At 54.0% G+C, this 12,527-nt stretch overlaps 1 protein-coding gene and 1 long non-coding RNA gene across 9 annotated transcripts in view; one reads left to right on the top strand and one right to left on the bottom strand.

Annotated features, from left to right (window-relative positions):
- PLEKHG4 (pleckstrin homology and RhoGEF domain containing G4) overlaps nt 1–12,527 on the bottom strand; it is a 97,529-nt gene extending 85,002 nt beyond the window's left edge. For 3 of the 8 annotated variants that reach the window (XM_085589740.1, XM_085589742.1, XM_085589739.1), the window contains exon 1: nt 12,300–12,526. In XM_085589740.1, the coding sequence (XP_085445866.1) occupies nt 12,300–12,449 (150 nt within the window). In that variant the 5' untranslated portion in view covers nt 12,450–12,526. Of the gene's footprint in view, nt 1–731; nt 875–12,299 lie in introns of those variants that run through there. The other 5 variants (XM_085589741.1, XM_085589738.1, XM_085589743.1 and 2 more) reach the window with 3 other exon arrangements.
- On the top strand, nt 1,017–3,016 carry LOC110476254 (uncharacterized). The gene is made up of 2 exons (XR_002466384.3): nt 1,017–1,498; nt 2,850–3,016. It is a non-coding gene; the product is annotated as an uncharacterized LOC110476254 (long non-coding RNA).

Here is a 12,527-nt window from a genome sequence, read left to right as displayed (position 1 = left end):
AGAATTGAATTCATCCTTCAATGAAAGCCAAATTTCTGCAGGTTCAGAAGCTGAACTTACCAAACCATCAGAAGCTAGATTAGTGCTTGGTGGGATGTTACCACAGGGCCAGTGACCCCTCCAGCTACTGACAGCCCAGGGCTGGGCACCTCTGTTTGTGCCAGTGCCAGTGTGGCTGGGCAGGGGACAGCCCTGCAGCCGCTCTCATGGAGTCTCCTGCCCACTGGGCTCACCATCCTTTCCCCTCTCCAAACAAAGATCCCCACGTGCAGAATTTGACACTGAAAAGGTGCACCCCTGCCCAGCTCCAGAGGTTCTCTGGATGCCCACCCTGGGCAGGAGAAAAGGCTCTGCAACAAGAGGGCAATGCCCAGAGCCACAGAGCAGGATTGGCAGAGTGAGGGCAGGAGGAAAGCTCAGCATCCAGGCAGCACAAAAGACAAAGCTCTGTCCGAACTGACCCATCCCAGCTTCTCGCTCCAGCACTGTAGCCCGATAGGCACCTCGCAGGGGTCAGTGCCAACGAGAAGTTTGTGTCCCTGCAGCCACCGCCCAGGACTGGCACCAAGAGTACGGTGTGCCACTCGAGTAACGGGAAATGCCAAAAGCTGTTTCCCACTCCCGGCATTAGCGCCCTGCGCTGGCTCCAGGCAGGCTGCCCCGATAGCAGCTTCGTCCCGCACAGCCCTGCTCGTGCCCAGGGCAAGAGCCCCTCGTAGAGATTTCCTTACCATGTTCCCGGCCTCCTTTATTCCCCCTCACTTCCAAAGACAGCGTTTTTTCTCTTTTTCCTCCATGTGTGCGACGGGGCGTCTCCTCTCCCCTCCGACGTGAACCACCGAAGCACTTTGAGTTCTGGACTGTAATCCAAGCCCTCACCGCCCCCAGCACAGCTCCAACTAATCTAACTCATGACACTACCGGGGCTGAGCAGGGGACCTCGAAGGTTTCTCTGACAGCCAACTCCAGCGTTAGACGGCAGAGGGGCATAGCGAGAGCAAGGTGCCGCATCCCCCGGCCCTGCGGGGCCTTAGGGACGAGGGCAGAGCCAGAAGCGCTCCCGGGCTGCTCCTCACGGCCCCGCCGCTCTCCGCGTCCCTCCGAGCGCCCGGCCCGCCGCACACACCGCCTTAATGCAGATGCTCCCCGGCAGGGAGCTGCCTTCGCCCGGCAAGATCTGAATAGCTGCTGGAGGAGGATAAGGCAGGCATCCCGAGAAGGTCTCCAGCTTCCCAAAGAGGCTTCCAGCAAAATCCTCCCCCCTTGCCTCCTCTCGGCTTGTTTTTCTCTAAGTCCAGGGAAGTTTCGCCACTCCACGAGATCCCGAGGCGCCGCCGCAGGTTAAGTAAAATGCCGAGAAATACAGGGAGAGTGCTCTGAAATACTGTTTTTCTAACTTCTAGAAGGAAAACAGAGAGCAGTGACCGCTTCAGGCAACAGCAACAAACTGCATTGGGATCAGGCAAGAGATGTAGAGACCTCACCCCCTCCCAAAGGAGTAAGTAATTTAACACGGCAAGTTTCTCCACCCCTCCATTAATTGTTTAAGATGGCCAGGGGCCAAAATACTGTCCGAACAGTGGGGAAGGTCATCAAACAGGCAGACAGCAGCCTCCAGAAGTGACAACGGGAAAGGGCAGAGCCACAGAGGCGGAGAGAGTGGAGAGGGGCAGGTGCCGCGGGGCATCCCAGGATCTGCTGACACACAAAGGCTTTGTGTAACGGGAAGCAGGGCGGGAAGTGACACACAGACAAAACCTGGGCACGAGATGTAGGGCCTGGGACCAGAAACTGCCTCCCCAGCCTGGGCAGTGCATGGTCTCAGCAACCTCGGTTGGGACTGACCCTCCATCAAGGAGTTCACAGTGCTGGAACTTTGTTGTCCCCACTTATGGGGAGAGGTCACACAAACTTATCCATTCCCAAGAGACAGGGTGACTCAGGCAGGATATGAGAGCCTACAGCAGAAGGGAAGACATCTCCTTCTCCTGAATGGACAAGCAGAACAGCACAGGGTACTTGCCTGCTGAAGACTGAGCAACTGCTGCCAATACCTCTGCTGCCTTGGCTCAAGGGGCAGCGTCCCAAACTTTCCCAAACCCTGCTCCACAGGGCCAGCAGCAGAGGCCATGCCAGCTAGTCCAGCTCAAGACTACCTTCAGATACTCTTCCAGGGAGGACTGACAACAGCTTGCCCTAAAACCCCTTTGCATATAATGGCCTCATCACGTATTTCCAGACCCAACCAGCAACCAGGAGTTTGTGCAGCCCCAAAGCCAACCATTCAATCCACCAGCTGCTTGGTGTGCTGCTGCATTTCCTTAATCCAAAGAGATGTCCTGCTAAAAGGGGCTGTGACACTGACAGTGACCAGAGCTGAGCAGCTACCTCACTGTTCAGCACTTGGCTCTCAAAAAGCCCGTGCTTTCAGAGGCTCCCCCATGGCCTGGAACAGCCTGTCACCTTCTCCCCACAGCAGCACTCCATCTGTAGGTAGTGTCTGTGTCAGGTGACAGCAGTTGCTAATGCCAAACTGGGTGAAGGAAAGCATCCCTGCCACCTCGAGTATTAACAGCCCAGCACAGGCACATTAGTTGTCATCTGCAACAACTAATTTGAGATCTGAAATCCTGTCTGTGCATGCAAGAGAGCCTCTTTCCCCCATATATTCATATCAGGAGGGTGAGGAGCCTAGCATACCTCCCCAGCAGAGCCTCTGACCATAATTTTCAGGGTCTGTACAAGGCTACATTTGCAGTGTAGCTTTGTCCTTCATCTGTTCCTCCGGCACATCTCCCACGCAATGAGCAGGGCTACATTTGGCTAACCTTTGCAATATCTTCCTGCAGGTGCTTGCTGGGAGTCTCCCTAGGGATTGGCCCACTCCCAGAGAGGAGGGAGCACCAGGAGAGATGTCTCTGCAGCACACACATGACAAGCCCTGTGCTATCATAAATACCAGACTATTTCTGCTGGAGACATATCCCCATCACAGAATTAAAGGAGGTAGAAGAGATCCAACATGCCTTTAATGCCCAGATGTTTTATGGAAAACTGTAGAAACAGTTTTATGTGCTGTTTCTACAGCTGCAGCATTACATGTATGTTTCCTTTCCAAAGGCCATGGCTGCCCAGGGCTAACCCAAATTGCAGAATCATAGAGAAATCCTGAGCTGGGAGGGACCCACAAGGATCAGATGATCTTCATTGTTCTGCACAGGACAACCTCAAAAATTATACCATGTGTGACTGCACCAGCCTTGCACACAACTATTTTTATCCAGCAAACAGGTCAAAGCAATTACCCTGTGTTCTGCAGAGGAACCAGTCTCCAAATAGAGATCTGGAGTCTCAAAAAAGTCTGGTAATCAGCAGCCTGGGTAACAAGCCTGGGCACTTTGGGGCTATTCCAGTTGCAGGCAAAAGCTCCTTCAGGGGGGCTACTGCACACACCAGGAGCTACCTCAGCTTTGAAACAGAGACATGTGCTCCCCAGGCAGCACAAAGAGCAATGCAGAGCCAGGGAGGGCTGGGACATCCCCAGAGCCCATGGGGGTGAAGGGGATGGAGCAGAGAACCTGCTCCCAAGCTGTTACTGAACTGGTCAGGTCTCCTACACTCAGACCTTTGGCAGCAGATCCAGGGTGAGCAGCTTTTGGCTTTCCTGTCTCCTTCAGGTGGCTTGCACAGGCCTGGGAGCACAAGGTTGTCATCTCCTTTAGTTATTAATTACCTGCTGAGATACCGTCAAGTCACCTAATTTCAGCTCTCTGATGGCCAGAAAGAGAGAAAAGTTATTTTCTCATATAAGGAGAAAAGTGGTATAGGAGCTTTCAGCATCCCCATAAACAGATGAGGAAGGCACCATAGAGGTACTCAGAGCCTTGTTCCTACCCCATTTCCCATGACAAAAGAAAGCTCTCCACAAGCTCTCAAGTCAACACCACTCAGAAGGATGCAGGGAAGGTGGCAGCACCATGTATAGAGGCTGCCAAACACAAGAGCAGCTTAGAGCCCAATCTCACACCTCCTCCTTTTCCTACACTGCACTTAAAGCTCAGGAGCACTTTCCCCCATATGGATTCCCAGGCTGAAGAACCTGAGTTCAGCTCAGCTCCAGCCCTGTCAGAGGCAGTGATGTGATTTCCTCTGCCATGGCACTGTGCTAAGGGGAACATCACACTGCTGTTTACTCATGGCTGGTTCCTAATATAGTTTTCTTTTTTTTTTTTTTTTTTTTAATTGCAAAGTAGCCTCTCCGTCTTCTGCATTATAGATCCATTTCCCGCACAAGCACATGGGAGACAGCTGTAGCCAGCACTTCAGTGGGTGTTAAAAAGCCCCTCTTGACTGAGGCTGACAACAATGCCACGCTTGTTCCCAGCACAGTCTCACTCTGTCTCCTCGCAGGAGCAGCTCCTCGCTCTCGCGCAAGGCCTGCGCGTTCTTCAGGCTTGGTTTAATTGCTGAAGTCACTGCAAAAGGCTGCTGTCATCCATGCTGGCAGGGATCCGAGTGCCACAGCCTCCCATCCAGCAGACCCAGGTTCTTTGCATGGACTGAGAGGCAATTTTACTCCAAGGGACTGCTTTGCTACCCACCTTCAGCAGCAGCTGACCATTGCTAAGCACGGCTTGTTCTAGGGGTGAACTACAGCAAAAGGCAGCAAATGCTGACATTAGGAAGGATGGGAACCTTTGAATCTCCCCAGAATTGAAAGAAAAGGAGAAGAGGGATCAATATAACTGATCTGAAAATTTCTGAGGTTCAAATTTCAGACTCTCATCCCTTTCCTCCCCATTCCTTTCTTTTTTCCTGGATCTGATTTCTGGACTTTCAGTATTTCTCAAATGCCTAAAGCAGTACCACAGCCTAGAGCTGGGAGAGAGCACAGACAGAAGTAGGAAGCAGGGAAAGGACCTCTACCTTTGGGTCAACAGTTAGCAGAGTTCTGCTTATTTTTGGTTGTGCAAATCAGGAAATGCTCAATTCTTTTATGAATACAATTCAGCTGTGCTGGAAACAACACAAGACAGATGTTTTAGATGCCAGATAAGGACATCTCCTGACCTAGGGGAAGTTGTGCAATATGGATGTTAGCAGGATGATTACATTACTGTGGCCAAGAGCTCTTAGGAAAATACCCCCATGAGCTCCATGTTAGCTTAGAGTGATCACTGGTGCAGTCCTCAGCACAGGGAACCTCCTGTGGCCACAGAGACTTCTGAGGGAATGGAGATCCTGGGAATGGAGTCTGGTAGAGCACTACTCCAGGGTAAATGGCTCCTGCTAACCCATTGATAAGTGGATGTCTCTGAATATACCTGCAGGAATCTCACCACCATACTGGGGCTATCCACAGACATGGCAATGCAGATATCCCATGGATTAAGCTGTACACTGAAAGGAAAAGTATGTTACCATCCCACCAAGCTATCCATAATGAACCCTCATAGAATATCCTAACTTGGAAGGGATCCGCAAGGAACATTGAAGTCCAGCTCCAACCCTATACCCCTTCAACTTGGCAGCCCACAAAAACAGAGGAAGCCACCAAGAAGCAGCATTAGACCCCACTCAGAACAAGCCTTAAAACCAGGGATAGATGTTGCTCAAAACAGGGTTTGTGAAAGAAAGGCAACAAGGGATGCAGCAAGTAGAGGAGCAAGCAGCCCTTTGTACCAACTACACTTCAGGAAAGAACTACCTCTCTCCCCCCATTAGGGAGACAAGAACAGGTTGTATGCAGTTTAATAACATTTAAACCTTTATTTCAGATCACAAGTAAAGCAGGTCTTGGCTTCACAAAAGCACATCTTGGTTTAACTAATTAATTTGATAATCCGCTATTCGCAATCCTCAGGAGACATTCAGCTTCTAAAGCAAGTAATTACCACTAAGTGGCAACCTCTTTGTGAGGCCCACCCTGATTAGGAAAAAAATTTCTTAAGCCAGAAATATAATCACAGTGTGATTTCCCAGAAGGACTGAAGGAGAGACTACATAACAACAGCTGGTCACGCTCACCATCTGAAGGAACAGAAGCAACTCAATTACCAGGTCTCCAGCTACAATTCAAGATGTTGTTCAGTGCCACGTGCAACCATGGCCTGCAGTTAACCATCAGGAAGTCTTACAGGAGGTATTTTGTAGGGACAGAAATCAGGAAGGTCCCACTTGGGGGAGCTCAAATATCCATGTGTGCCACAAGGGAAAGAAGGGAGAGGAATAAAATGGTTTTCTAAATTCACACATCAGGCTGGCTGCAGCACATACTGAGAGAGGTGATTCTCCCCCTCTGCCCTCATGAGACCTGCCTTGGAGTACTGCATCCACGTCTGGGGTCCTCAGCACAGGAATGACATGGACCTGTCAGAGCAGGTCCAGAGGTGGCCACAAAGATGATCCTAGGGCTGGAGCACCTCTTCTATGTGGACAGTCTGAGAGAGAACTGTTCAGCCTGCAGCAGAGAAGGCTTTGGAGAGATCTTAGAGCCCCTTCCAGTACTTAAAGGAAGCTTATAAAAAAAGAAAGAAGTTTTTATGCAGGCAGAGAGTGATAGGACAAGGGGGAATGGTTTTAAGCTAAAAGAGGAGAGATTTAGATTAGGAGTTAGGAAGAAATTCTTCACTCAAAGGATGGCGAGGCAGTGGCTCAGGTTGCCCAGAAAAGCGGAGGATGTCCCATCTCTGGAAGTATTCAAGGCACAGTTGGACAGGACTTTGAGCAACCTTGTCTAGTGAGTAGCATTCCTGCCTGTGGCAGGGGGGTTGGAACTTGAGGTCCCTTACAAACCAAACCATTCTATGATTCTAAGTCCAAGCTCACAGTGTGCAGTCCCAGAGAGAAGCAGTGCAAGTAGGGCAATATCAGCCTTACAGCCTCTGCCCAGATACGGAGGCACACCTTGATGACACACAGAGTCTTCCCAGACAAGCCAGCTGGACTCAATACATGCAGAGTACTTGCTGGTTAGCTCCAGGCATCCCCAGGTGCCCAGGGTTTTGGCTCAGCTGGCATCAATCATTGCCAGAGTCCACAGGACAAAGTCCTGCTTCTGCACTCATCCAAGACACCCATCTTAGTCTGAGCTACTTTGGGCTCCTTTAACTTTGGGTGAGGGAGGGGACACACAGAGGTGCACCCAGGCCTTATGAAGTAGCCATGCTGCACACAATTCTTGGGTTAATGCTGCTACAGCAGTCTCCAGAAGTTGAAGCCATGAACACAGCCAGCACAGGCAGGAGCTTGGATGGAAACCTGGCCTCCTGCACAATCAGACACCACCCCCGTGCACCCACACGCTGAGGGTGTTTCCCCATTGCACTGGGCTCCCCTCTTGGGTGCTGAGTCTCAGCATTCTGGTGCTTTGAGTACTAGGCAGGTGCACTGGTTGGCAGGATGTGACCATACTGCAGAAAATATCCCAACCCCCCACAAGAGCCTGTAAGACACAAAGCCAAGCAGGGACACACTTCTGTGAATGTGTAGTCAAGAGAGCTTAAATGGTTTAAGAGGAGCTACTTGTCTGTCTCCCGAGAGTTTAGGTATTACCTGCCTTTCCTGAGAACAAAGTGCTCTTGGCTTAGAAATTCAGCTGTGGTTTTAGGACTGCTGCTTCAAAACTCACCACAGTCTCTGAACAGAAGAATAGGTCAGCTTTTTCTGAAGAGCAGCCTAAAAGCGACCCATCTCTCTCCAGATCCCAGATATTTAATGGCACAGAAGAGTCATCTGTTCACCTTCCCTCCTGGCAGTGATGTTGCATGCCATTTAGCCCCACAGCACATGTTTACTGTACTCTCTGAGACAGCACACTCACCTCTGAGCCAGACGTGCCAGCGGGCACCCACACCCTTCCTGCCCCAGCCCCTCTCTGCAGACAAGGGAGTCGTGGGACACAGGGTCACACATGACTGCAAATTCCATCCCCAGCCACAGCTGCCAGGGCCTGCTCCTCTTTCCAGGTCTGCTTGGCAGAGCAAGCGTTGTGGTGACAGACAGACACTCTCCACCATGGCTCCATGCCACCAGCAGCCCCCACCTGTGTCCCTGCTCTGTGCCCAGCTCATGCCTGAGCAACCAGCACCCATGAGACACCTGCCCAGCCCGCACCAAGAGAAGTGGGTACATCCCTTGGAGGATGCCACTGAGCACCACCATTACCAGACAAGGGCTGGGACACTCTTCTGATTTGGAGACCCATCTCTTCCCATCTTCCATCTCTTCCCAAAACCAACCTAAAGCCAACTATGCCCTGCTAGGAGGCAGGGCTGGCAGCTCTAACCATGGAAGCAAGGACCCCCTCTCCAGCCACTGGCTGCAGTGTCTGCTCCACAGTTTGCAGAGCCAGAGCCAGCTCCCAGGTCCTATGTGGGGTGACAGTCAGGGACTCTGATCCAGGATCTTTGATCCCCAGAACTGCTATTCCCCTGGGTGCACACCCTGCCAAGCTCCCATCCAGCCCTTCCAACCCTCCCAAACCCCACACTTACAGCCAGCATTTGCAGAGCTTCTACCCAGCAGATCCCGACAGATCTTGCAAACCATTCTTCCATGGCAGAATGTCTCCAGAGAGAAGGAAAGCTCTCACCTGCCTACAGTTTGCTTCTCCAGAGCAGGCAGGCAGCTCAGCACTCCCTGGGGCAGAGCAATAGCCCCAAGATGTATCTCCAGGTCCAGTCAGTGCCTTAGAGAGCTGCATGGGTGTTCCCTGGGACCAGCTGTCATGGTGCCTGTCACAGCTGAGCTGTGTTGCCCACTGAACTCAAGCAGTCCCTCTGTGAGTCCTCCAGGTGCTTCTCAAAGTACCCTTAATCCAACTGGTATTCCCAACGGGGGAATGACAACCTGCTCAGGTCTGACAGTTTCCCCAGATACAGAAGAGAGCTGCTTTGTGCCCCTCTAGCCTTGACCAGCCAGTAGCAAAGGGGAAATATCTCAGTCCTCCAGCAGCTCTGCCAGGCTTCAGGCTGACGCTCAAGTCACTCTGCAGTGACCAAAGAGGAGTTTGGGGTCAGGGTCTTCTCCCCGGGGGAGTCTAGAGCCAACTCTGCTGACTGCAGATCCAGAGCACTGAGAAGGCTCCTGATATGCCAGTGGGAAGGGCTGGTTTGACAGGAATAGGAGCAGTCTGCCATGGAACATCCACAGCTGGCAATTAGAGGAGTGAACCTCAGGGAATGCCTACAGCAAGGATGCCAGGCAGGAACACAGAGCAGGTAGGACACAGGGCACAGTGAGGAGGTGGTGTGATGTGGATCACAGCTGCTGTACCAGGGACCCTTTTTTCCCAGTGTGGGCTGGAAGAAGAGGAAGCACCAGGAAGCAGCATATGACTGACATGCTGCGAGCTGGTTCCAGCTGGGGTGGGCGCCTCCCCTCCCTGGCACCAGGGCTGGAGAGCACGGGCAGGAAACTGCGATTCGATGCCATCAGCAGCGATAACAATGTGCCTCCTGAAGGAGATGAGCAGCTTCCCCTCCAGACAGGCAGGGCGGAGGACTCCTGCCTCCTGTCAGCAATCTGTCCTCTCTCCCTCCCACCTGCCCTCCTTCCATCATATTGCTGCTGTCTTCCTCCTTGCAGGGGAATTTCTGCTCCCAAATCGAGACAGGGTAAGGCCAGCGACAGAACAGCCCTGGGAAGGTTGGAGGAGGCTTAGACCCCTCTGGGGTTCAAACAGGACTGGGGCCATGAGCCTTTGGAGGAGCTTGGTGGGAGGAGGGACAAGTGGGTGAAGAGCTTCCTCCCGAACACAGAAACACCCAGGTCCAAGTGTGTGTTCTTTGCAGCTTTTTTTCCTTTATAGAATCATACAATGTTAAGAAGTTGGAATAGACCTTAAAGATCATTCTGTCCCGAGCCCTCTTGCCACAAGCAGGAACACCTCCCACTAGAACAGACTGCTCAAGGCTTTATCCGAACTGGCTTTAAACACTTCCAGGGCTGGGACAACTACAGCCTCCCTAGGCAACATGTTCCAGTGTCTCACCACCCCCACAGTGCAAGAAGCCTTTGGATTTGGGTCATATTTTGCAGCCCCTGCCTGCGTTTGCTGCCGGGCGAGGTGAAGGTGTCTGAGAAAGTGCGAGCTGGCGACTGAACCTGAGCATCGCTCCCGCCATCAGGAGAGCGGGAGGGAGCTGTGCAGCTGGGGCTGGCACACCAAAGGAGGCCTGAAACTACCACATGAATATTGTCTGTTCCCTTAAGTCTACCCCGTCACGGAATCCCCGGGGCCTTTGAGCCGCGCTCCGCCACACCCGCCCCGCCGGGGGCTCCCTGAGGGGGCGCGGCGCCATCTTGGCGGGCGGGCCGGGGCGAGGCCTCGGCGCAGGGCGACACCTGCCGGCGGCGCTGGGCAGCGCGGCCGCTCCCGCTGTGCCCGCGCCCCGTGCACCGAGCCCCGCGCACCGAGCCCCGTGTCATTCGAGCCCCGCGCACCGAGCCCCGCGCACCGCGCCCCGTGCACCGAGCCCCGCGCACCGAGCCCCGTGTCATTCGAGCCCCGCGCACCGAGCCCCGCGCACCGCGCCCCGCGCCCCGCGCACCGAGCCCCGTGTCATTCGAGCCCCGCGCACCGAGCCCCGTGCCAACCGAGCCCCGCGCCCCGCGCCCCGCGCCCCGCGCACCGAGCCCCGCGCACCGAGCCCCGTGCCAGCCGAGCCCCGCGCCCCGCGCCCCGCGCACCGAGCCCCGGGCACCGAGCCCCGCGCACCGAGCCCCGCGCACCGAGCCCCGTGCCAGCTCAGCTCCGCGCACCGAGCCCCGTGCACCGAGCCCCGCGCACCGAGCTCTGCGCACCGAGCCCCGTGCCAGCCGAGCTCTGCGCACCGAGTCCCGTGCCAGCCGAGCTCCGTGTACCGAGCTCTGCGCACCGAGTCCCGTGCCAGCCGAGCTCCGTGTACCGAGCTCTGCGCACCGAGCCCCGTGCCAGCCGAGCTCTGCGCACCGCGCCCCGCGCACCGAGCCCCGTGCCATTCAAGCTCCGCGCACCGAGCCCCGTGCCAGCCGAGCTCCGCGCACCGAGCCCCGCGCACCGAGCTCTGCGCACCGAGCCCCGTGCCATTCGAGCTCCGTGTACCGAGCTCTGCGCACCGAGTCCCGCGTACCGCGGACTGAGCTCCGCGCCAGCCGAGCTCGGTACTCAGCCAGCGCCGGCCCCTCTTCCGACCCTCGGTGCGTTGCTCCCCTACACACCCGTCGCCCATCCCCACCAGTTTGGGGCGGTTCAGTTGCCTTTGGGCAAGCGGCACCCCACGTGGAGCTGTATTTATAGACAAATCCAAGCACAGCGAGGTAGCTGCCTGACTTTTCCCCTTCTTCATTGCACTCCTCAGTCTGTAATTTCCTGTTTGCTTTTAAAGTTATTTTTACTAAGGAAAAAAAAAAGTTAAACATTTTTTAACACTTCTATCTGTTCACTAGCACAATAAAGCAAAGATCTGAGTGAATTAACTCCCCAGCAGTTTGCCCACTGTCCCTTCCATCCCAGTACATGTGGCTTGTGCTTCACTAGCTGGCTCCTATCAGCCAGCCCCACACCACATAGGAAAGGTTACTAGCCTTCACTGTTGTTTCTTTTTTATTTCTTTCTCTGTCTTTCTGAGTACCTTTCTGAAGATTTTGCCAGCTTTCTCCATAAATAGAAGAGGGTAGGGATGTCTACTGAAAATAGGTGTATCTATATGCACATATGTGGTAGAGAAGAGAATAAATATCGCGGTCCTTGGGAGACTGGGATTTCTGAGAGAGCAGGAAGAACCCAATTGTCTAGGAGAAATCTGGAGGGGATAACTCCTGCACAAGTGATACTCCCATGGTCCCAGCACAGCCATGCCTACAGGAGGGCTCTTAGGGCTCTGAGCCCACAGCTCAGCTGTGAAAGCCTCAGAGACCCCAAACTGCCTAGCAGCCACACATGGTGAGGCCTCAGGTGAGTGCACAGCCAGAAGCCAACTTCCCCCCATCCAGCCAAGGAGCCAAAGCAAGGCTTTAAATGGCTTTCCAACAGTGTGGGCTTAGCTGGGCTTCAGGAGGCAAAGCTTGTGTTCAAGCAGGGATTGCCCTGCATTGCTGTGACAGAGGAAAGCACAGATACAGCACAGCTACTGCAGGGTTTGGTCACTACCAGTACCCTGTGGCCTTTCCAAGCCCTTCTTTCCGGGCTGCCCACAAGCTCGGGATGATTGGTGGTCTGATGTAGACCAGACCAACTGGGCTGGTGGTCACTTCCCCAAAGTGTCCTTAGCACCCTCCCTCCCTCTCCAACTAACCCGCCAACACATTTCATTTACCTTCAGGACAGTCTGGATGTGTGGCCACAGATGCCAGGAGAAGATGGTGAGAGGAGCCCAGGTGGCTTCTTCAGGGGTCCTTGCCTTCCAAGAGGCGATGAGGAACAGCTGTATCTGGCCACAGGGAAGATCACAACTCTTGGTACTCATAAAATCAAAGTCCCCACCACGTCGCCTTCCACTCTGGATGTTCTGCAGAAATCCCCAGGAGTAGAAAACTCATTGCGC

This window comes from Lonchura striata, chromosome 11, assembly GCF_050655825.1.
Source record: "Lonchura striata isolate lonStrDom1 chromosome 11, ASM5065582v1, whole genome shotgun sequence".
In the NCBI taxonomy this organism is placed as follows: domain Eukaryota; kingdom Metazoa; phylum Chordata; class Aves; order Passeriformes; family Estrildidae; genus Lonchura; species Lonchura striata.
This window is presented reverse-complemented; position numbering and strand designations above follow the sequence as displayed.